Source organism: Brachyhypopomus gauderio, unplaced genomic scaffold, assembly GCF_052324685.1.
Source record: "Brachyhypopomus gauderio isolate BG-103 unplaced genomic scaffold, BGAUD_0.2 sc138, whole genome shotgun sequence".
Taxonomy (NCBI): Eukaryota; Metazoa; Chordata; class Actinopteri; order Gymnotiformes; family Hypopomidae; genus Brachyhypopomus; species Brachyhypopomus gauderio.
In genome coordinates this window covers 177,969-203,417 of record NW_027506959.1, presented here as the reverse complement: position 1 = coordinate 203,417, position 25,449 = coordinate 177,969, and the positions used below count along the sequence as shown (strand labels likewise).

Here is a 25,449-nt window from a genome sequence, read left to right as displayed (position 1 = left end):
ATGAACCTCCGCCTGCGCGCTTTGATCTCCGCAGTCAAACACGCATTAGCTGTATACGTAGTCTCGGTTTTAATCATTAGAACAATCACATTATTAGTTCATACCCTTTTGTAATGTTTTGGATACATTCTATTTTATATAGTCATTGACAAAAGAAATATAATCTTCTAAATGGCTTTTTCCAAGTAGGCTATTCAGTTTTCATATCTGCTTCACTTGTATGCTAAACATCGCATTACTCCTATAGGAAAAATATTTTTGTTAGTTAGTCCCAGGATAAACTCATTGTGTGTGAATTTACATACGGACTTTGAAACACTTTTGGTGGTAATACAGTAACTACTGTATTCATCTAGTTAACAATTTTCATAGTACGTTTTGAGAAATTCTTACCCCCTTTTTCTGGGTCTTTTTTTTGGCTGAGACTGCAGAAACATTGCTTAAAGCAATTCATATAAGCTATTCTTCATAAAATTTTGTGCGTTTGAAAGGGAAACGCATCTCCTTAAGCCCTCATCCACTGGTTGGATTGGCACTATGTCGCGTTACTTCCCTGTGTACGTATCAACTCTTAAACCCAGCCTAAATCCACGTTAACATTTAGCACAAGTGCCATTTCGTTATACAGTAGGGACATATCGGAAGTCAAATAGTCTGCCTAATCATGAATAACCAAGACTCTAGGGATTTCTTTCTGTTGGGGCTCAGGGGGCGGTAACACCCGCTGCCCCACCTAGTGGAGAGCCGCAAATCTCCATCCGGATATCAGCACGCTGCGAGGAGAATCCGCGTTCATTTCGGATTCAGCGGGGATTCATGGACGAGCAGGCATGGCTAGGCGAGTTAGACTTTTACAGGTCATAACAACGTTGTTCCTGTTTTTCTTTCACGACGCAGAATCGGCAGCAAATGCAGGAAAGAGAGGAAATTTGGAAAAATGCGGTTACAAGGTAAGCAGAAACACATTTCCAACTTTCCAGGACGCGTAACAAAGACGCATCGCAAGCGGAGCTTTGCTGCGGAGTCACGCAGAGTTGTGTGAGGTGGCGCTGCTTGTCGGGCGGTTAGGATGTCCCACACTAAAGACAGGTGTTATATTTAGTCATATGCACAAATCAAGGAGTGACCACAACATACGTGTTTTGTACAGGTTTGCTCATTGGTATCGAACGAACCACTTGTCAAGGTTATATACGCGGTATATAACCTTATAGACTATAAAATCTAATCTTTAATACACTTTGTGGAAAAAATAGGCGTTTTAGAACTTTATAATCTTTTATAACTTGCTCGAGAGACGTCTCAAGAAAAACAAACGACTGTTTCGGGCGTGTTATTGCAATAAAATAATCAACTGTAGGGTAAAGCAGGTTAATGGTTTTAGGGTATTGTGTGGGGCGTTTGGTTGTAAAGAAGGCCTGGTTTGTACAAACAGTATTCATCCGGACAGGAAGACTCATGGAGTGGAAGTGGTGTTTACACTTGTTATATGTGTGAAGAAGTCAATCAGCGAGGTCTATTGTTCTCAACGGTCCGCTTGACCTGACCCGTCTTGTTGAATTCCGGCGAGGATTCTCAAACCTTTTGTCGTTCCAGTTGAATAGTAGTAAACAAGAGATCAGCAGAGGAAGTAATGAAACTTTGCAACAGGAGCGTCACAAAATGCTTATTTTTGTTTGCTTTAGTTTTAGTTAAGGTCATGTACGGAAAAACTGTTGAACACAATTATATCGAAAGCCATTTAAGTTGTGACACATTATGCAGGATAATTCTTTAACAGGATTTAAACAAATCTGGTTTGTCAGAGCTTTTAATTTGTGTTGATATTTTACGTGTTGCTGGAGGAACGTTGTGCAGCCGTCGCGATTGTAGTTCGATTGTTTATTTGATTGGGGGAACTGAATGGCTCGTTGATGACTGACGCGCTGTTGCTGGACTGTGTGCATCTTCTTCCCAGGAGCCAAGATGCTTTGAAGTGATTTCCCATAGGAAGTAAAGGAGCTGCTGGCTCTATTAAAATGCTGTGGTATTTCCTCCCTCAGACCACAGCCACTTTAAAGCCGCGAGCAGGCAGGTTGCTGATAGAAACACTTCCATACTCATTTACAGGTGTGAGGGAACTCACCTCCGGTAGTTTTTACTCATGATATAGTCTGCATGCTAATGCAAAGTCATAAAAATTGGGAGAGCTTAAATCCGTCTTTTAAAGCTTGAGATTCCTGCGTGATGTGAAGTGTCGTTTTAGTTTTTGCACCGGTTAAACATTCAACATATTTGTTTGGTAATTTATGTCTGCAAGTGAAAGACTTCTGAGTTGTAAAATTCTGGCATAAAAAGAATGATTATTTAATGTGAAAGGAATATCTACCTAATTCATCATTGATCTAGTTAAACCTAGTCAATCTTGAGGAACTTGAATCATGCCTAATAGGTGGATAGATTATAATACGATGATAAACGTCGCAGATTGCAAAAGAAAATAAAAAGGTGAATATTTAAATTGGCCTCCGCTTCACTCCAAGCTTGTCCCCGATGAGAGGGCTGGAGACTTCACGCAAAATCCCAGCGGGGGCTCCCTGGCTTTGGATGAAAGTGCCGGCGCTCCGGAACTCCCAGGGCTCTCGACTCAATAGCATCCTGCCATTGGTCCTCCCCACAGGCTCCCCGAGACACACAACTGCCAAGGAATTGTTCAGGCCCCCTGAAACGAGCCAGGCGTTCCTCTCCGAGGCCGACCACACATTCCGTGTCTATGCTAAAACAGAAATGAATTAGTCAATCCACTCCGCGTTAGAATTCGTTACTTGACGGATATTGCCAGCTGCGAAAAATTGGTTTAAATAGTTACGGTCAATAAATAAATAAATCACGTCCCATTCAGCTGGTGAAGTCGTGGGCCCAGAGTGGACGGTGATGTCAGCCAATCTCCAAGCCAGGAGCTTAGACATTGTTTCCAAGGAGAACATCAGTTTCTGGGACTCTGCGATCGCAAATCTTTGTGATTAGCATTAAGGGAGACCTGAACTGTGGTGGTTTCTTTATGTAAGCCTCTCAAGCCAGTTTGAAGAGTGAGGGGAAAACACTTTATGTGCCTCTGAGTCTGGGACTCTGAAGTAAGACTTGTGAAGAAATACTGTTTCTATTGTGAGTTATACTTCTAACTGTAGATGTAACATGCTGATCAGATGGTCTGTCTAGTTTGGGGAAATTGAAATTTGGGGTTTGGAATTTCGAAAGCATCTCTTAACAAATTATTAAATTTAAATAATTTAATCAGGGAATTTCTTTAGCCTGTATTATACACAGAATACTGTGCACAATATTTCTTTCACTGCATGACGGTAGGTCAAAGACCAAAAAAAATGTAGGGTTCTTCCCCTTTGTATTTTTTTCTTTGTACAATTCACATTATTCCCCCAAATGGAAAATTTTGGACTTATCTTGACCAAGAAGCAACACCACACCTGCTTTTTGTTTATATGTAACCTTTTAACTGAAAGTTTTGTCATTTTATTTAGCCCATAAAGTCTCTTGTTTTCAAAATGTTGTGCTGTCAGTAATGCAGGGGAGTTTAGTGTCATGTAAAAGTGTGAAGGGCTAGTGGCTACTTCAGATTGACTTTATAGATGGACAGTGAGCAGAGAACAAGCAGCTCACTACAAATGATCAGAGTTAATATAGAAGGACTCATTGTGCACCATGAAATGTCTTTACACTGGTCACCTCTTGTGACTCGAATAGCGCATCAGCATTCTGTGTCAACTGAACCCAGTGCCACAAAAGAAAAATGTTTAACATTGTCCTCAGACGCACACAAGCGGGACCCTCGCCAAGCCGCTCGGTGCCGCAGTCCCGCAATCTCCCGCACGCAGTGGCAGGAGTGCAAACGGGAAGCACCTTCCTGCACTGGCCTGCTTTCCTTACCCCCTCCTATCTACACATTTCCCTTTTTTTATTTTCACAACTTTGGGCTGCAGATGAATGATGGAGAAGGTGTGTGTGTGTGTGTGTGTGTGTGTGTGGAAGAGGGGGTGTGCAACTTATTTCTGCACCACCTTTAAGGGAGCATTGAAAACCATCCAAGCAACTCGTAACCTTGGAGGCCATGTCTTGTGCTGCGGTGGGAAAATCCCTGGTTGGCTAGTTCTGAATCGGCCTAGCTCGTAGCAAACCTTTTTTCCCTTCTTTTTTATGAATGCAAGGTCTGGGGGCTTTCTGCAACAGCGCTCCCTTTGACGAGGAACGTACCCCCGCTGTTCGACGTGAATGGGCTAATGTCGCTGGTAAACGGAGGCATGTTGAAAGTGAATTAAATCTCCAGCCATTCCAGTCACCTCTGGGGTGTCACTGGTTTGGTCAGAAGGCTTGTTGTAATCTTCTAGATCAGGCTTCTGATCTCTTGACTGCTGCATTAAAACAAGTCAACAATAGTGGAATTCTTCGTTCAGTTTAAATTGCTTTCTTTCCCACCTTTTTTCCTTGAAGAAAATAAAAATCCACCCTGTCTGATTCATCATTTAAATAGCTGGACGAAACATCTAATTAAACCAGCATAAGGAAAGCTCTCTTCAGAAAACCAAGATGCTTGTAATTTGACCTTGCGTAAGATTTGGTACACTCCACCATGAGGGATCTGCAGGCATGGTGACCCTCCGGTCTGTAATCTGATATGTGCTGATCAGGCTCCTCCAAAGTCTTTCCTTTGGCCACCAGATTGAAGTCATTACAATCAATTAGCTGTTCTTTCCTCTGGCCTAATCAAGGATCTGATGCTAAAGGACTTCCTGCCTTTAGATTCCAGGCAGTGGTGGCTTGAGATTGTCTCTTCATAGGATGAAGCATGAGGACTCTCTTTACTTGGGGGGGGGGGGGTCGCATTTTTTCCTCCGACTGCTTTAATAATTTGCTCCTTGTTGTGGTGTGCTTTGTTTAAGAGCAACCATAGTTATCCTGCATTTGACCTGTTTGTCTGTCGCTGAATCTAAATCTTGTTGTCCTGCTCAGAATGGTAACCTACAGGTGTGCAGGATTGTGTGTGTGTGTGTGTGTGTGTGTGTGTGTGTGTGTGTGTGTGTGTGTGTGTGTGTGTGTGTGTGTGTGTGTGCATGTGTGCGCGAATGCATTCATATTAATTGATCTCATTTGGCACATGATGTGGGTTTTCCATTAGAGAGAAGGGCAAGTCCTCTTTTCTATGGTTACTGAGTTTTAGAATGCTCTGGGCAGCAGTGCATTCTTAAAGCGTGAAACACAACACTTCAAATCCCACAAGCTCCTGTTCTCCCCATGAAGACGTATATTGTTCAGTTATGTCATCTGGCGGATCTTTCCATGCCTGAATCTGGGAAACATAGGCATGATGTATCATGGTCCTCAAGGACCCAGTCAGTAATTTCAGTCCAGTATGTCACTGTCTGCCTCCTTTTTTGATACAAAGTAGTGTCCCCACTTTTTTAAAGCCACTAAGAACAATTAATGCAGTTTCCTGGTCCAAATGAAAGGCTTTGGAAAGACTTTGAAGTTCAATTCCTGTCATGTCATTCCTTCAGCGGACATGCCTGGGCCTGTTCCTAGTGTTGTCTACTGGCTGTTTACACTTCACTCATAAGAGGAATTTTAGTCAGCATGGTAACGAGATATGATTTTAGTAGATAAAGGATTGCAAATGTTGAAGAGCTTAAATAAGGCTGTGGTGTAAATTCAAATTGTATATGTATATGTTTTTTGGAATATGCAAGTTTCTCCTCTTCCACATGCTGTAGACCATCACGTGGAGCACAGTAGCTCCAGAGCATGGACTTCATGGTGCGCAGTGTAGAGGTGAGGTCATCTATGCATAGGCTCTTAAATCCATTCAAGGAGGTTCACGGTTCAGAGGCGCAGCCGCGCAAACCGACACCTGTGCCGACCTCCTCGTTGCGGAATGATAGACGGTGCTGACCCGGGAACATTTTTGTGGATCCTCCTGCAATCCCTCAGGCAGGGACTCGGGTCATCTGTCAGTGGCAAGGGGCAACTTCCATCCGGAGCGTTTGAAGCTGGAAAAGTAATCTGGTCCGTCGGCTGTCTGGCGAGGAAACTTGGTGTCTGTTAAAGACATGAGCGTTATGTGCATACGTTACTCAAGCTTGTCAATGTCCCTCTCAGGGGCAGTTAAAACTTTCTTTACTGCTTTGGAGGTTTTTGCTGCCTCCGTGCCTGGTGGAACCTGCACGGTATAGTTTTGAGGGCATTTGTGTTTTTTTTTGTGGGTTTTTTTTTTGTGTGTGGGCGGTTGGGGATGTGATCACGGCCATCTCGTGAGAACATGACCGCTCGAGATAAAGAGAGCACTACAACAGCACGCAAAGATCTTGTTTACAGAAACGAACCAACAAGCATTTAAGCGCTAATTTCATCGCATGTGGTTGCGTTTCGAAAGGGCCTGGCCTGGCTGTGCTGTACGCTGGCCTGGCTCGAGCGAAACAAGAAAGGTATTGGGGAAAAAATCCGAGCAGGGGATGGTTAAACCAGACGGCCCACAGATTTTGACCCACAGCCTTGAGAGGTTTCATCAGACCTTGTCCACCCGACCTCACCCATATATATATATAATATATTTGATTTCTAGAGAAGTCTGTGTATATGTATATGTGCATATATAAAGTGTGTGTGTGTGTGTGGTGTGTGTGTGTATGTGTGTGTGTGTGAAATGTTTCCTACCTTGTCTGGTACTTATTTAAAGTGCTCATTAGTTCAGGCCTTTTCATTCTTTCCATAGGTCAATAAGGAATGCATGATCATTAGCATAATTATATAATTGAAAGGCTGCCTTGATGAGCCTTAATTCAAGACTACTGTTCAGAGCTCATCGCCGATATGCATGAGTGCCATCAGACCATGCGCCAACACTACCACTTTTCATCAGGCAGGCTGAGGGGGTTTGGAAGACATCAAAGATGCATTGAGCCACTCATGTTTGAAACTGCATTCAAATATCAGGATGTTTGTAATTGTCATCAAGGTAAGTGCTTGCGCAGAGTCCCATATAATTGCAGAGATCTGTGCAACTGATACTTGCCTCATTGGTGCCATATGACCACCTATAGCTATGTTGCATTAACTGGGAAGCAGCCAATCACATATGCGTGTGATGCACAAATGCAAGAATTCTCACTTTGTAAACTAGTGAAGAAATGCATTAGCCCAAAAATTAAATTCAAAAGATTTGGATAATTTTGTGATGCAGTTGAGTTATGATATTGTTATTGATCATTTAATATATTGTATTACAATATATTGTATATAATATATAATATAATTATATATAATATTCATATATATATATATATATATATATATATATATATATATATATATATATATATATATATATATATATATAATATAATATATTGTATTATTGTGTTACAATGTATTGTAACAGGATGAAATTGTGTTGCTAGACATCCTGCCCATTTTTATCAATTTATCATGTGACTCAGCAAACTAGGAGCCACTAGGAATTTTCCTTAAAGCACAGAACAGATCTAACGAGAATGCCTACAGATCTTATACGGTTTGTGGGTTTTGGGCTATCTTAAAAGCAACACACACACACACACACACAAACAACGTGATGATTAATTGGCGTTAGAAGGGCACAGATAAAGGACACACAGGCGATTGTCCCATAGAAAAAAGACTCCTTTTGGGAATGCGAAATGGGAGACACATGTTAGGTATAATGAGAACAGCATGTCGGGGTTGTTGGTTGGAGCACAGTTGTGGTCAGATTTGTCAAACCAAATGCAAGAAGGTGATCATTTCCTCTCGCTCAGATGCGCTGGACTCATGACCATGGGGGTACGAGTCAACCTCTGGGTGGGCATCTTGTAAACGTCCAGTTGAAACTCTCCTTCCGCACTGTTAGGAGCAAGAAATGCAAGTCAATTGATTGATTTATTTTTTTGGATTTCATTGTCCTTGTTACAGATTACGGGCACTTGTCAAAGCATGGATGTAATTTCATCTAAGAACTGATGAATGCACCATCACTGGTCCGTTTTCTTTAAAAACTGAAAACCGCTGAGTCACTGAGCTGTGCAGTCCCCACCCACCTTCCCCCCACCTCCTTCAAATGATACCCATCTGTAGTTTCTCCTGCGAGTAGGAGTTCTTTGAAGGTATCCTTTGAAATGGATGCAGGGAAGGGGAATTCTTAGATGGCCTGGCCCTGCGAATAATGACAGATGGCTTAGCTGCAGTCTTCTACAGTAAATGGGTCATGTGCCAGAGTTCGTAAGACGCTGTCTCAGAAGCCGTGCCATTCCCTCAGGCCAAATCTCCAAGGTAACCTCAAAAAGGGAGAAAAGTAAAATCAAATGGTCCCAGCTAATTGATCAATTAGATTATAATGGTGCTGCTCCCCATCATTTGCGAGGTCCGTTTCATTGTCCTAGGTGTTCTCACCGGGATGTTACAGAGAGCCCACGGTTCTGTCGTGGCTCGACCCAATGTTGCCCATGTACTACAGGCTATTTGTGATGGCAGCAAACGGCGATGAGAGGCCTTTGGGTCTTTATTTCGATAGATTGGGGTTTGTAGAAGCACATTAGGAACAGCTTAACATTATGCGATAAGGAGGATTTCAGGAGCAGTATCTCATATAATGTAGACTTGATGGCAAACACAGGCCTCCACCTTTAACCCCAAATTTAGGCCACTAAAGGTTTCCTGCTCCACTTTGGGTGGATGGCGGTGGGTGGGTCTGCGTATGCTCCTTTCAGTCCCTTTCTTTCATTTTTGCATGAGGGCTAATAAAATAATTTTGATATAAGGTTCCTCAGATCCATCCGCGTATTCAAGTATCTGCTCAATCTTTTCATGTGTTTTGCGCTGATATTCATGCTGTTCTATACATCATCTGGGAGGCATATGGAGTTCATCCCCCATCTAGTAAACAGGGACCAACCCACTGGTTCTTTAAAGTAGGTGTGATTGGTAAAAGGAGCATTGTGGGAGGGTTGAGTTGGTGGGTTGAGGCTTGAACTTTACACAAGTCCAACAAATGTTGCCAACTAATTAAGCAAGACATCATTTCCCCTCTGAGCTACAAGATTAGTTGGGCAAACAGCCCCCTCCCCCACCCAAGACTAGCAGTAATTGTACCCTAATTAATCAGTGTCGCCAGAGTATCCCTATGAGACCTGTCTGGCATCCAGCAAATGCAAGCTGATAATGTACATGTTTTTTTCCTAAGGGAAAAGCATTCAGAACACATGCCTACACCCACACACACACTTTTCTTCTCAGAGGTTCAGAAGTTGTGGGCGTGTGAGTTTGTGCGGGTTTGAGGGCTCAAGGATCAAACAAATGCTTCCCTTTTTGAAAGAAAAAGAGTGTGCTGGTTTTTTTGGAGTTGTCTCCATATGGGCTGCTGCTAATGGGGAATTTAAAGAGAACCATCTCCACTTGTAACATGGCTGGCAGTGTTCTCATTAAATTAGCTTCATGTGTGAAGATGGATGCCAAGAGAGGGAAAACAGACTGTTGCAAACCAGGCAGCCTTTGATCTCAACGGGACAGTGGCAGTCCTGCAGAGTGAACAGACGTTTGTTTGGTTGATGTTTGTGCCAAACTGATGATGCTCTGTAGCTCAAAGTCGTGTTTGTGACTTGCACAGATGAACACACAACTTTCTGAGCGTGTGCGTGTGTGTGTGTGTGTGTGTGAGAGAGAGAAATTGAAAGAAAGAACGTAGAGTCCAGAATAAGTACCTGGCCTCTCAAGCATCTCTCCTCAGATGGTATAATTACTGTTATTATTCGAAGTGGAGACGGAACACCTGGTTGAAGGAAGCTTTGGTGCGTGTTACAGGAAACACACCTCCTAGCCCTCACCTGCTACTGCTGTCTGTTCAAACATGTCCTGATCGCAGAAGTCTGCCCAAATCGGAGCGCAGTCATAACCACTTACTGGTCCATTTCACCATCTGGGACGCCATCAGCCACCTAAAATACCCCTCGCTCAAATTGTTCCACTACCATCTCTAGCTAAAATAGTGGGCTGGTTATATATTATTCTGGATTCCTTTTGTATGACGTTCTGCTAAAGAAGATCTACTTTTACAGATGTTCTTGTGAAGTGTGGCCATCAAAATATATTGTTTTAACCCCCATGGAATACCTATGCTAGACCTATTTGGTTTTGAAAGCTAGGCAAGAGTTGAAGGATAATGACCCGCTGATGGGTAGAACCAATTTGCATTTGTACTTGATATTTATATTTTTGACCATAACCCAGTGCCAGCTAATTTTCGGAAGCAATCCATTATATTTATGGGTTTGCATCTAGCTAGTTTGAGGCATCAACTACATGGTAAACCATTCATGCTAAAACCTTTTATCACCATCCGTATTTCAAATGAGCTTTCTCAAGTTATCTTAATTAGTGCCCAGTTTCCGAGAGCGTCTGTAGTGGTGCTGTCATAATGCCGTGTCCTCCTGCGCTCATTGCGTGTTTTCATATGCTGCTTAACGAACCAGGTCATTAAGCAACAGGCCCGGGTTTTTCCGAGCACACGGAGGCTTTTCTCTCCCTGACTCCCTCGCACTCTCTTAATAAGGCTCAATAAAGCCCTGCGACTCTTGACTGACCGGCGACTGACCCTCTCCCCGTGCCCCCTGGCCAGCTTGGCTGCCCGTTTGCCACATGCGATGCTGGAGGTTTTATGGACCCCAGTTACAGCCCTGCCGCCCCTCCCCTCAGCTCCACCCCCTGCTCCCCATAGCCAACCCGTCCATTTGAAGTTTTAGGGCTACTAGAAGCACTGAAAGCAAGAACATCAGAAGGGGGCCGGTAGAGGCTTTGGGCCTGGGTCCCCCTGCCAGCAAGGCCAATCCGCTGTAAGAACAAAAGGAAAGGAAGGAAGTAGTGGCTTGGAGCTTGTTGCAGTGGGCTATAAATGCGGGATAGTGTCGTTCAGGGGGGTGCTGAGGGTGAGTGTGACGGGCTTGTTAGGAGGTGTTGTGCCACCCCATGGGGGACCCACACCCTTCCCTCGCCTCTTTCCTGACCCCCCCCCCCAATCCTGACACGTGCATGCTGCAAAACCAGCCTCCAGCGTCTGCGAGGTGTGAGGTTCTGGTCAGCGGCCGGGCCGCTCTGATTGGCTGCAGGTGCACTTAGGCGGCCACGGCAGCTGCCTGTCTGCAGCAAGCCAAAGGACCCTGCTGTGCTTGCGTCGCCCCGCCACGACGCAGCAGGACCCATTAGCACAATGCTGGACCTCACTCCCATTAGGGCCTCACTCCCTCACCTCGGTTCTGATGAGGTATTGGAGCACCGCCCTGCACTCTCCATAGCAGTAAACATTTTTGTGACCTGAAAGCGTTTGGCTTAAAAGGACCCAACATGTCCCCTCAAGCAGCTTTAACCAAATTGGCTGTAATTCCTTGTCTGACAGAACCCCCCCCCCCCCCCTCCCCCACCCGGGGTTTTCTTTTTCTTCTATTGACAAACTTATTAATTACCTCAGCCTGGCACATGGAATTTGAATGAGTGTTTGAATTGAACAATGCTCAGTAGTTTTTCATGTCTGCCATGGTGGTCTCAGTAATGCCTTTCTTGAGAAGTGGGGGCTTGATTGGCTGTGGGGGCGAAGACATTGTACTGGGGAAGTGGATAAATGTACTGTTAAGTCCTGCTCGTTGAGAAGTGATTACATCATCTGACCCTGTACACACATCAAATAAAAATGTTTTATATCTTACATTTTAAAGATGGTACTTTAAAGAAGTATTGCATGCACCTTTTTTCAAAATTTTAATTTCAAAACATACTATTAAAGGAACGATTTCGCAATTATTTAGCCAAGTCATTTCATCAGGTGTAATATTAAAACCTGAAGTGACTCTCCTCTGATTTATTTATATATCATTAATAACACGAGTTCTCATGAACGATACTATTTTTGGTGGGGGTGCATATGTCCAACAGGAACGTGTCCGTGATTCTAAATACAATCATATTGCAGACAGACACAGGTCACTCAGTTATTAATATGACCCGCCAAGATGGGCAAATACGATCTGAGCAAGAACATCAAAAAATGAACAGTGTGGTTTGTCATGTCAACATGTGTTTGCTCCAAGTAACTGCAGTCGCTACATACATCAGCAGAAGAACATGCAGTAATTAATACACATTTATAACCAGCGTCCACGTTACAGCTACTGGGCCAGCTGTGCCAAGCCCTTCCCGCCAAAACTGGCAGCCCTGTTGTGTGTTTGTGTAGTTGTAGGGCTTTGCAGCAGTGCTCCCTGGTGCTGCTGAGGTGGTGGTGGGGGTGGGAACCATGGTTCATTAACATGTTTGGAGAGATGAGATGTTTGCTGAGGGAATGGAAGGTTTCCAGATGAATTGGGCGGGGAGGATTTGGCCTGATGTTCAGTCTTCCAGTCCAAACAGGTTTATTTTTATGATTTTACTATCATCTCTCTTGGCTTGGCCATCATCTTGAGCGTAGTGCATCCACAGTGCACTTCTGTCACACTCCTGTCCCAGGAATTGCAGAAAACAGCAAATGTGAAATAAATTGCTGAAAGAAAACGAGAGGTGTGGCAGGGGATCACGGCACAAAAGTTTTAGTATTGCAAGAATTTTTGAATCACAAGATTTGCTTAGTGGTGACACCACGGCTCTTAACACACCAGATGTGGGCTTCTCCGTAAAATCTGCATTTGTACTGTGACTGCCGGACTAGGATTCAATCGTGTGCGTGTGTGTCTTTAAATGCTTAGGCTCTTAAGTTTCTCAGGCTATGTCAAATGGGGTGATTAACTGTGTATTTCTTCCTGTCTTGTAAAAAAAACTTCCTCTAATCAAGATAACACGATAAACCCGATCGGATCTTTTATTACGAGGCCACCCTAAAATGCAGTGGTGCACAACTGTGTGGTGTCTTCCACATCCTTCCCGTCCTGTATGCAGGCTTTGTTTATTATTTTCGCTTTAACTTCAGTCTTGATCAGACGTGCAGTGCGGGACTCCTCTCCTCTTGTCTCGCTCCGCCTCCGTCTGCTTCAGTCACGCAAGCTCATCTGTTTTGACTTGAATGATGATTCACCTTTTAACACTGTTCTCAGACCAGTAGTAACTGCCTCACCTTCTCACTTGACAAACTCCCTGCCATGAAGGAATGGACGACTACTCTTCCTATGGCTGGAGGCTTTTTGCTGTTGTTTGTTGTTTTGATGCTGGCGTCAAACGTGGCCACTGAGTGTATGCACAAGCTGCCGGTGGCCTAATTGTAGGATTCTGTAGTGTGGCTGTCACCACAAGAATTACAGCTGGTTTTTGTAACCTCTTGTATGCCTGCTCTCTTGAGCTTCTGGGGTTTTTTTTTAACCACATCATGCCCTCAGTGTTATCTCAGTGTGGTCAGTATTCTATGTACTGCAAAGTCGAAGTTACATTTTGTAAAACCATTTTTTTTTTTTTTGCAGGGAGTCCAATCTAGTTCCGATGAGAATGGACGCAAGCTCATCACATTTCGAAATGACAGTAAGCCACAATCATTTATTTATTTACTTACTTTCTGCCCCTGAGCTGTTCGTGCTCCTATAGATTCTTTAAGCTTCCATTGCTGCTCCCCCCTGCACACTCACGCAACTCAAACCCCCCTTTACTCATACACACTGGTGCACAGCTCAAACCCCCCCTTACTCATACACACTCACGCACAACTCAAATCCCTCCTTACCCATACACACTCGCGCACAACTCCAATCCGCCCTTACTCATACACACTCACGCGCAACTCCACCCCACCCCAATACTCATACACACTCGCGCACAACTCAAATCCCCCCTTACCCATACACACTCGCACACAACTCAAATCCCCTCCTTACCCATACACACTCACGCACAACTCCAATCCCTCCTTACCCATACACACTCGCGCACAACTCAAATCCCCCCTTACCCATACACACTCACGCACAACTCCAATCCCCCCTTACCCATACACACTCACGCACAACTCCAATCCCTCCTTACCCATACACACTCACGCACAACTCCAATCCCTCTTTACCCATACACACTTGCACACAACTCCAATCCGCCACTACTCATACACACTCGCGCACAACTCCACCCCACCCCAGTACTCATACACACTCACGCACAACTCCAACCTGCCCCCCTTACTCATACACACTCCAACCCACCCTATGCCAACGAATGTGCCAAAAAGTCACATTTCTCGCCCACGACTAATCCCGATTCTCTCAGCGGTCGGCCCCCATTGTGCGCGAGCGCGGGCAGGGAACAACCGCGAGCTGAAAGACGCCCCTCGTTAGCATCACAATGGCGCTGCCACTAAGAGGGCCACGGGGGGCGTGAGCGACACAGCCGGCTGCTCCTTTTCCACTTCCTGCTGCCCCGCTAGCAGGCTGCCCGGCTGAAAGGGGTCTGGAGGAGGAAGTGGGTGGTGGGGGGTTAAGGGTGGAGAGGCTCCTCACATGGGTGCATGTTTTCACCCGCAGCATGCCAAAGAATCTCGCAGAGCATCTCTCAAAGAAGCCCAGTGCACAGTAACCCCCCCCCCATATACCCCCCCCCTCGTAATGTTTCATTCATCTGCTCCTAAACTAAAGCCTTTCACATTTGCCCCTGAAGCACTCGTATTCCACCAGATCAGTGCTGTAACTCCTGACTGCGTTGTATTTGTGTGTGTGTGTATATTTATATATTTTTCTCTCTCTCTCTTTTTCTCCTCCCTCCCCCTTTCTCAACTTTTCTAGACTGCTCTTTGAACTGGAACCTATGGGGGAAGCACGCTATTCATGAAGTGAACAACATCACCTTCAGCCACTTGGCCTGTGATAACCAGGCAGCTGTAATGGTCCATTGGATGGCAAGTCCACTTGGTAGGGCCCCTTTTTCTTAAAACTCACGCTATACCCTTCCATTCTCCAGGCGTAGTTGCATGAGGGGTTTTTGAGGGCTTGGCTCAAAACTGTTATGTCACTAGTAAATTTAGAAATTTCCTTTTTTTTTTGCAATTTCCAATTTTTTGCAATTTACACTGTAAATGAGTGCAGCTCTTGACCTGAAAACTGGTACAATGCAGTCAGGTACATTCTCCAGAACACAGGTCTTCCAGGCCTTGTTTCCAAGTACCTTCTTACCGACACCGTGAATCAGAAATGTCCAGCTAGGACGCATTGTACCTCCATGTCTGATATATATAGGAACTTAACCTGGGGAATCTCGGCGGTGCTCTGCTTTAGGAGCACTTGGGTCGCGCTACAACACCTAATGGTTCTGTCCCGTGAGAGAAACGGAACGGGTCTCTGAGAATGGTGAACTCGACTCAGAACTTGAAACCCATAACAAAACAGATGCCTTTAAAAGCATGCGTGTCTGACACGCTTGGCAGCGCACTGGGGTTGTTTCTCTCGCCCGTCTCTGATGGTCTGGCACAGGAGGTTAGGCAATGGGGGGGGGGGGGGGGGGGGGTCATTCTGAGGAGCCACTCCTTGAGCCAGACCTCGTTCTCAAATCGGCCCCTCCTGATCGGAGGTGTGAACACTTCTGCCCCCCTCACCTGGTTAGTTCTTAGTTAGCCCAGATCTGGCTGAGGACGGGAAGCGACCCGCACGTCGGAAGCGCAGTGATCTCCGTCCTCGGAAGAATGCATGCACGCGCGGGGGTGTGCGTGTGAGTGTGTGTTTAGAGGCCAAAGGAGCAGGAGGGGCGGTGGTGAAGTGAGGTGGGGGTGTCCTCTTTGGCTTCCGTCTGTCGAGGCGCTATTGAACTTGGTAATGCGAGCTTTTCGCCTGAGTAGCAAACAATGTGTCCCTTTGTTTGCTGGAGGTTAATCCTTTTCACCGGGACAGGACTCGACACAGCTCCGGTATACAGCACAGAAATGTAAAGAAAGAAAAAAGCTAAAGTAAAAAAAAAAAAGAGAAGAAAAAGCCTGAGACGTGGTGCCCTATCCTGCTGTACCGAGCTGGTATGGGGCACTTCGTGAATGCCGAACAGCTCGATAAGAGCGTGAAAGAACCACAGAGCCCGAAACCAGTCCAACAGCTTTTTTCCTTGTTGTTTTTTTTTTCTTGTTGTTTTACCTTTCCGCTCTTTGCCTCTGGGTCTCCGGCGGCTTTTTGAGGGAGTGTGGACGGTGCGTCCGTGCCCGATGGCGCCCGTGAGCTGACTGAGGTGTGGAGTTACATGCTCCTGCGAAGGGCCGGGCCCTTTCAGCCCCGTTCCCCCGCCGTGGTAATCGGAACCACACGGAGTGTGTGTGTGCGTGCGTGCGTGTGTGTGGGGAGGGTGGGTCCACCGCTTTTCTCTTGTCTTCCCCTGCAACTGATAAGAGAGAAATGTAATTAAGAGGGAGGTTGGCTGGCACTCGTTGAAGGGCACCGGAACGCTCCCTTGGCACGCACGCACCCCCCACCCCCCTCTGTGCGTTAAAGGCCGCTTTTCCTGCTCCGGTGGTGCCAATAAAAGAGAAGGAAGGGGGCGGTGCAAAAGGCTTGCAGGTTTTCATGCCTTTGACCCTGTGCTTTCAGACCGCGTGGCGCTAGCAATTTGGGACACCAAAAGGTCGTCTTATCTAGGCTCAGAGGAACACACACCAACTCTTATACTGAGACCAAGTTCTCTTGGAGGACTTTCGAAAGGGGCTCTTGAAATGTAAACCATAAAAGCTCATCAATCCCCTGCCTGCAGTGGTGATCTTTGACACAACCTGAAGGGCTGCACAGACTCACGCCATAGTTTGTCGCTGTTTCAGCTCGTATCCGTTTGAAGATCCTACAGTATTCTGAAATAAGTTGCTGTTTATTTTTGTGACTTTCATTTTTCTCATGACACAAAGATGAGACAAAAACAGCACTTAAGCTGAAGCCACAGAAGTTGTCCATGCAGCTGATGTTGCCATTGTGATAATAATAATGTAGTAATAATTGTAGTATTAGTAGTAATAATTTTTGTTGTAATTGTAATCTTTTCCCATTGTGGGAATACACGTGTTCGTCACCAGCATGTATTAACTGAACTGCATAGCAGATTGGAGCAAAGTGCAAACACCACCCAATGTTGTGGGTTTGAATCCCAGCGAGCACACATGCTGTCACACTGATAACCGTGTGATTTATTCTGGTTAAGCGCGAATGTCCAATACTGAAGGTGTCCTTTCATGCAGGGATAGAACATGTGAAGGGCTTTCGAGTGTATCTGGAGGACAAGAACCCAGAAAAGAAGCACTGTCAACACATGATCCTGAAAGACCCTCGACAACTCGGCTTCTCCTTTAAGAACGTTGTAAGTAAACATGGTGAACATTAGTGTCTGGATTCACACACGCTACACCTCGAATGAAACCGTATTTTCTGTGGTCATCACTAACATTACTATCTTTTCCAAGACTGAATTAGATTAGATCCATTTTTATTGTCATTATACATGTAGAGGTAGAAGGCAACGAAATGCAGAATGTCTTTCCGTGCCCATGAAATTGTCGGTTTCAAGGGTTGATCAAGTTAGTTTTGGCAATAATGAGCACATGACAATGGCTGTTCAACAGAGAGTGAGCTCTCAGCCCTTCGTCGGTCTGGCCTTCGACATGGACTACATGGTCCGCATTGTTCCGTTCCCCACCTTCATGAACGACAGCTTCTTCCCACCTTCCTTCCTGCGTACCAACAGTAAGTTCCGTGTCACTGCCTTCCACAAGCCACAGGGGGCCTTTTCTGTTACAGCATCCCATTCTGTGCACATGGAGTGCTAGGACCACATAATGAATCGCTCTCGGCCCTGGCCCATCCCCCTTTCATTGTGTTACAGGTTGTGAAGTGCTTCTTGGCCCGGACAACCTCGTCTGCAAACCATGTGAGTTCCTTGGGCTGCGGGGTGATTTTTGCATGCTTTGGATGTGGAGTACTGATCTGGGATCAGTTTCTGTCAGTAAATAAATAAAATACCATAGGAATATAAACCTCCTACTCTTAAGATATGTTGTGGGGGTGAAAAGTGGTATAAATTATTCTGCCTCCCTTTTTTTTTGACAGTTTGGAAGCCCAGGACACTAAACGTCTCTCAGATCGGCTCGAACTTGCAAGTTGTGTTCGATCCTGCTCCTCCAGCGTTTGGCTACAACACCTACTACCTCTACTACAAGCTGCGCCAGGAGCTCCATTTCAGACTGAAGCGCTGCAAACCGGTTAGCACACTTCACTTTATACCGAAATACTAATGAGGTTAACGTAGAGTCTCTGCTGAAGTGGAGCACTAAGAATAACCATACTTGCATGTGCTACGGTCATAATCAAACTTGTATGTACTTAGTGTCTTGTTTTGTGAGTGAAGGAAAACGTTACTGATGAAGTGAGCACTAGAATGTATGTTAACACACGATAGCCATTACAAAAAATAATCAAAACATGGATTTGAATTCCATATTTTTTGGAAAATCTCCAGGTTTGGGACATGGCAAAGCTGAAGTTATCGAGCCTTCACCTCATTGGCCTCGACTACGCAGCCTGTAGCTAGTGAAGCTGCCAAGCTGGCCAACTGTAGCTAGTTAGTCACTGGGTTCTCCACCCTTCAGGTTCTCCATGGGTCAGAACGTTGGCTGCACACACTGTGTCGAGTGCAGAGCTCTGGGTTTTCCGAGCAAGAACTCTCATTGACCATATAATGTTCTAGCCCTGTGAGCACCAACGTTCTCATCAGAAAAAATTCACCAAGTGCTTAAGTAAACAATTCACCCGTCTCGCCAAATCTGCTGTAGTTAATACATAGATGAGAATTTAGCAGCATTCGAAAAACACATCCATTTTCCCCCAAACACCACACTTATGGGCACGTAGATGGCTCCACTGCAACAGGACGTAGTGGGCAGGGCGTAGAGGGAGGGATGTTCAGGGCTAATGCATTCAGCAGCGTGTAATGTTCTTGCCAGACACAGGAATAATATATAGACGCGTCGGGCGAGTCGGCTAACGGCCCTGCACCTCATGGGGTCGTTTCGACGACTCCTGACACGGGGGAGATGTGTTCCCTGGCTTTTCACGCTCTTGTCGCGATGGAAACGCAGACACGAAGAGTTGAATGATTTCCCAGCAGCGCTGTGCTACTGAGAGCCCAGGACGGGAATTGGAAATAAACCGTCATTTACTCTGGGAAGACTGTGGTTGGCCCAGTTTATCATTTCGTCGTGTTCGGGTGTAGTGGGAGGGGGCGTGATCAGGGACCACTGGCTGAAGGCACCACTTTGTAACTTTTGGCAAACCGTTTGTCCCTTTCCCACCCAAATCACATTAAGAGGAGCTTCATTTGCATAGGCATGTATGTTACGTGACTAGGTTGAGCTATTTTACATTCACGCTGTTTTGTTTTGGGCCACATAGAATTGTTTTGGCTGTCAAGTAACTCAAGGTTTTGTTCCCACCAGTTGTGGTAACCAAGGTTTGGTTACCACGACCTAATACACTCTCACACATTCTCCCTTTCAAACCGTGAAAAACAGCGGGGCCAGTGTCACTTTCGCTGTGCTACACTGATATACGCCATGTCTGCTTTAACATACCATGCATTGTTGTACCAATAATGGGTTGAAATTTGAGGTGTGCAGGGGTATTGGTGGGGGATTCCAGAGACCTAACTATCACTCTTAATCTTGGGAAACGTTTGAAGTGGACTGACTTCATCCTTTCTCTTAATTATAATGTTCGCATATATTTGGATTGCTTCATGCGATAAATAATTTTGTGAACTCTGTGATGAGTATGTGTGTAAAGATGTGTTAATGTGCACCGTGCTCTCCTGTACTGACTAGCTTTAGAAGATTTGTTTATAATGCCTGTTTGCTTTTCACAGGATCTCAACAGTCCAAAAACAACATGTGTTCTGCAAGACGTCACCCCAGGAACGTATACAATAGAGGTGAGTACTTTGCCTACATTATGGCACTAAAAGGTCTTTGAAGAAACTGGAAATATGTGGCAGTAAACTGAATCAGCATTTGTGAGCTTAAGTTTCATCTCTCATTGCTAATGCAGAGTTCTTCATGGTTATGGTAATGTCACAGTGTCCTAAGTAGAGACAGAGATACGGCACTAAAGATAAATTCGAGTCAGATATTGTAACTTGATTTCTTATTGCTGGTCTGTGTCTTGAGACTTGAGCTGGACTTTGAGTTGAAGAGTTAAATGCATCTACATAAACAGGCTTAGTAAATTTTCTTTAAGATTAAAATTACTCAGATCTGTTACTACACCATTGGCAAATAAAAAAAACTTATTAGAATTTTAAATAATTATTATAAATTCTTATAATTTCAAATCTCGAACCCCATTCAGGACTTTGGTTCAGGCACTGTGACTTTAATGTGAGTTAAGAAAACTGCCTGAAGCCAAGTAGAAATTAAGCCATTTTCTTGTTTTCTCGCCCCTGTAGCTCCGCGACGACACCAACAACACTAGGAGACAGACGCAGTACCACGTCAGCCAAGGTGAGGTGCTGTAGATCGTGGGAAAAAAAAAAACCTTGCGGTGGCCGAATGACCAAACCATGCGGATGGAATTGGGAGCGTGTTCGGTGAAGCTGCCGTACTGGTGGCCGCACATCGTCGGCTCCTTCAGCTGCACGAGCTCACGCTTGGTCGGTCGTTGTGTTTTTTCAGTGCACTCCCCTTGGGCCGGTCCCATCCGCGCCATGGCCATCACTGCGCCCCTGGTCATCCTGTCCGCCTTCGCCACCCTCTTCACCGTCATGTGCCGCAAGAAACAGCAAGGTGCGTGGCTCCGCCTCCGCTCTCCTCATTACTGCAGATCTTAACACCCCCACCCCCCCTTCCTCCCCATCCGGGCCCCCCTTAAACTTGCTTTTGTCCAATGCCTGTAAGATGAGCTCTGTAATCTCCTGGCACGTACCAGGATTAATGGCTCGCAGAATCCAAGCATTTGTAGTCACACATTCTACTGTTGCTCTGCTTGCGCGGGACAAAAGCGGTGTCCGTGTGAGGCTGTTTGCGTGCAGCGAGTCTCACAGAGCTGAAATAATAAATGTGTACTTCAAAACCTCCAAGTAGGCGGTTTTGTTGAGGTTAAGGTTGCTGTTTGGGTTGAGGTGTGAGTCTACTGTTCAGGTTTATGAAGTTTGTTAAGCGGTGTAAGATTTCCACAGTCACCTGGGGATTGGATCCCCTCGGAGACAAAATTGTGCTGATAGTGATGTTTTTATAGTGAATCCAAGTGAACTTTTCTCATATGGTAATGATCAACTCACCGGAAACTTCCAAGACCCCCCCCCCCCCCTCACCCCACCCCACGGAAATGCTTACTACAAATCTTCTCTGAGCTTGGTTCAACTCTCATCTCTGATCGCGAATCTCTCCACAGAGAACATTTACTCCCACCTGGATGAAGAGAGCTCCGAGTCGTCGTCTCACACCACCGCTCTGAACACGGAGAGGCCCTGGCCGCGGCCCAAAGTCTTCATCTGCTACTCCACGAAGGACTGCTCCAAACATCTCGCCGTCATCCAGAGTTTTGCCTTCTTCCTGCAAGACTTCTGTGGCTGCGATGTAGGCAACAATCTTCACCAAGACAAGTTTAGATTGATTTGATTGATAAAAGGGCAACTTGAAAAAATATCACGACTGTACATCCTGTGAAGGCAAAGACTTAATTGTGTTCTTCAGACATTAGAACGAGCTAGAAGTTCTCTAGAAATTATATGTACAAACTGCCACCTGCTGGCTGTGGAGGGGATTGAAACCTTTTATAACGCTTTGTTTGTGGACATATTTTGGACACACAAACATTTTCCACATAAAGCAAACTTTGTAAATGAGCTTTGTTGGTGATTTTTGTATTTCAGTTTGCCGTAAAATAGCTAATCATGCTACGTATGTATTCTGCTGTTTCTTGCAGGTGGTGTTAGATCTTTGGGAGCATCTGGAGATTTGCAAGGAAGGACAGATGGCCTGGCTGAGCCGGAACATCGACGAGGCTCACTTCCTCATCACCGTGTGCTCCAAGGGCCTCAAGTACTTTGTGGAGAAGAGGCATCGGAGAGGCAAGGCCATCTCCAAGGAGAGGAACAGGGAGGAGCCTGCGGCCGACGTGAGCAGCAGGGACCTGTTCGTGGTGGCGGCCGCCCTGATCGGCGAGAAGCTGCTCGAGGCGCGCCAGAGCTCGGCCGACCTCTCGCGCTTCATGGCCGTGTACTTCGACTACTCGCGCGAGAGTGACGTGCCCGCCACGCTCGCCCTGGCCCCGCGCTTCAAGCTGATGGAGCAGCTGCCACAACTGTTCTCGCGCCTCCACTGGCGCCAACCGGGCCTCCCCGAGTGCGAGCCGCAGCCGCCCAACGTCAGCAAGCGCAACTACTTCCGCAGCAGGTCGGGACGCTCGCTCTACGTGGCCATCTGTAACATGCACCAGCACGTCACCCAGGAGCCCGACTGGTTTGAGCGCCAGCTCATGCCGCCGGCCCCGGCCCCGCCCTCCGGCCGCAGGCGCGACTCGGGGGGCCTCGCGCTCAACGAGGTGGTGCTGAAACGACCCCGCGACAGCGAGCAGCCAATCAGGAACAGTACGCAGGTCGCACCTGTCTTCTCGCTTCCTGGGCTGGTGGCGGGCGACGTGGGGGAGAGTTCGGCGGCTGCGCTGGTGACATCTGTGTCCACGAGCCAGGAGACGATGGCCTCGCCAAGGCCTGTGTGTCAGGCTGACGACTCTGCGAGTCCTCCAGAAATGCCCAGAGACTCTGGTATCTATGACTCGTCAGTGCCCTCCTCAGAGGTGTCTATCCCGCTGATGGAGGACCTGTCTCCAGACCAGGCCGACTCCTCGTCCTTGGCCGACAGCATATCTTCATCCTCTGGGCTAGGTGAGAACTCCTTTGACACAAATGCCTTCTGCATAACGTTTCAGAACAATGAGACCTGGGCTGACAGCTGTAGCTGTGGGCTGTAGTAGATTGTTAATGGAGCTGCCTGAAAATAATTAATTGGGTTTCAAACAAATGCTGATTTCCAGGACACGTTAGCACTCTGGACACGGCAGCCACATGAACACCTGTGCAGTGTGCTAGACAGACGTCTAGATGCTTAGTCTAGTGCAGTGGTTCCCAAAGTGGGGGGCGCGCCCCCTAGGTGGGGCGCGGAGCTATTGCAGGGGGGGCGCGGAGCTTGAAAGTAAAACGTGCACATGTGTCAATTTAGGGATGCACCGATTCCGATATTAATATCTGAAAAAATTCTAGATCGGGTATCGGGGACAATGTGACCGATCCATAAAAACAGATCTATTCAGTCTAATTCTATGCTTGTATTGCTTGCCTTTCGGAGTTAGTTCAACCTTAATACTCGCGCTGGTGGTATTCCACTTATTTGCTGGTTGACCAAAATAAACCTGGGCTCCAGCAATACTTCACTGTTCATACATGAACTGGTGAGTTGTCCAAAGCTCATTTAATGCGTTACTTACAGAAATAAAATAAAGAGCAGTGGTCTGACTCGGTCTACGGCAGAAAGCTAAAAAAAAACAATATTCCATACGCGCGCTCCACTCGCTCCCTTAAAGAGACAGTAGCCTACACATATTTCTGGCCGTTACATGCTTTGTGCTCTGCGTGATGTCTGCGCTTGCAAACTAGCCGCATATGTATTGCTGTTTCTCTTATTTCATCTCCTTATTTATTTTAAATTATATTTAGAATTCTTGAACCATTTAAAAGGTTTCTTACAGTTTATTTTTTTCATGTTTAACCAAAGTTGTGAACCTATTGTTTTTGTAAGTTTTCAACACATCCCTAGTCAGTATGGGGGGGGGGGGGGTGTAGGGGGGGGGGCGCAAAAATATTCTCATCTACTAAAGGGGGGCATGGCAGAAAAAGTTTGGGAACCACTGGTCTAGTGGATGAGTGAACAAAGCCAACTATGTTCTTAAATTCCATGCCAGACAAACCTTTAAAGGCTTTTGCTGTAATTATATTTAGCGTACATTTGCAAATAAATTGGGAAAATACCTAAATATTGTTGTCTTTTTTTTTCCCCCTAACACACACAACCTTACACGCTGTCCACCAAAGTCCAAAGTTCAGAGTTAACAGTCTTCCTTTTATGTTTTCAGGTGATGAGGAGCCCCCTGTCGGCAGCTCGCTACACAGCACCATCTCCACCATCTGCAAAGCAGAGCTTCATCACAACCTGGAACAGGGTGAGGCGCTCGAAGCACCAGGCTCCCCCTAGCGACCATTGCCTGGATGTGCATTGCCACTTTACTGCCTTCATTTTCACGTGACTCGAGTGAACAAGCCCTCACGCGGACTCAGAAGCGAAGAAGCCCGTGCTTTCTTGCGTGAGGAAACCTGGAGATTCTCACTGAGCCATTGAATTTGAATTTCACAGGACAAGGGAACTGCTAAGAGAAGCAGAGTTCGTGGCGTGCTATTAAACCAAAGCGGCTGTGCATTTTGTTAGTGTACATCCTTCTTCTGTAGTGTTAGCACTAAGCATCGAGACAATTAGTATAGCATACAAAGGTTCATCAAAAGACCAATTACTGTTTACCACTTCAGGAAATGTCTCATTCAGACTTTTGTGTCGCAGTGTATGTTGGTACCAGGAAAATGTCGACCATGTTTTGAATGTGGAAGTCGGTAAGCTTTTAAAAAAATGTTTGAGTTTTATTTATTGATTTGTATTAACCTTTATCATTGTTGGTCAGAATAAATTCTGTTTACTTTGGTATAAACAGTGGCAGATATGTTCAACTTTTGTTCAGAAATACTATTTTACCCACTGGTGATTTTGATTATAATGACTGACTGTTTTGGTTGAGAACTCATTTCAAGAGCTTTGCATTTTTAAATTTCATAATTTTGGTGTTGTGGTTTGAATGTCGAAGCAAAGGATTCAATAAATGAACTAGATTATGCAAATATTTTGCTACCAACGAAGTTAAGATCAGCAAATAATTGTAGATATTTGAATTTACAGTTTGCTGAAAATCTACTTTTTTGTACAGTTTTTATAATATTAGAAGTGATTTCTACATTATATATGAACATTGTACTGTTTTATAGTACTCTAATGTAGGAAATACATTTTAATAAAACCTAAATTTTTATTTGTACTGGTCTTATTTGGTCATTGTGGTTATTAAAAGGCCCCAGTTTTTGAAAGCCACATTATTAGTTTTGTATATAACACAAAGCTATAGGGTTCTACAGCCAACAAAGTGAGAGCCAACATCTGTAAAGAATAAACCCAGCACGAACACCGTTGACATAATCTCTCACTAACTGAAGATGCTTGCGTTGTCACGTACGTCCACTGTACGGCAGCAGAGGCGCGTTTGTCACACTAGACCAGACCGGGCCACGTCCGGCCCTATGACTATCTGACCGGCCCGTCTGAAATGTTGATTAGCACGT

General features: G+C 45.6%; 1 protein-coding gene across 1 annotated transcript; it reads left to right on the top strand.

Moving 5' to 3' along the window:
• Positions 1-772: 772 nt before the first annotated feature.
• il17rd (interleukin 17 receptor D) lies at positions 773-25,153 on the top strand. The gene is made up of 13 exons (XM_076994298.1): positions 773-950; positions 13,488-13,545; positions 14,793-14,918; positions 17,207-17,325; positions 17,588-17,708; positions 17,848-17,892; positions 18,072-18,223; positions 19,882-19,947; positions 20,461-20,515; positions 20,687-20,797; positions 21,405-21,589; positions 21,939-22,899; positions 24,144-25,153. The coding sequence occupies exons 1-13, from the start codon at positions 831-833 to the stop codon at positions 24,260-24,262; spliced, it is 2,238 nt and encodes a 745-aa protein (XP_076850413.1). The 5' UTR covers positions 773-830; the 3' UTR covers positions 24,263-25,153.
• Positions 25,154-25,449: the final 296 nt, after the last annotated feature.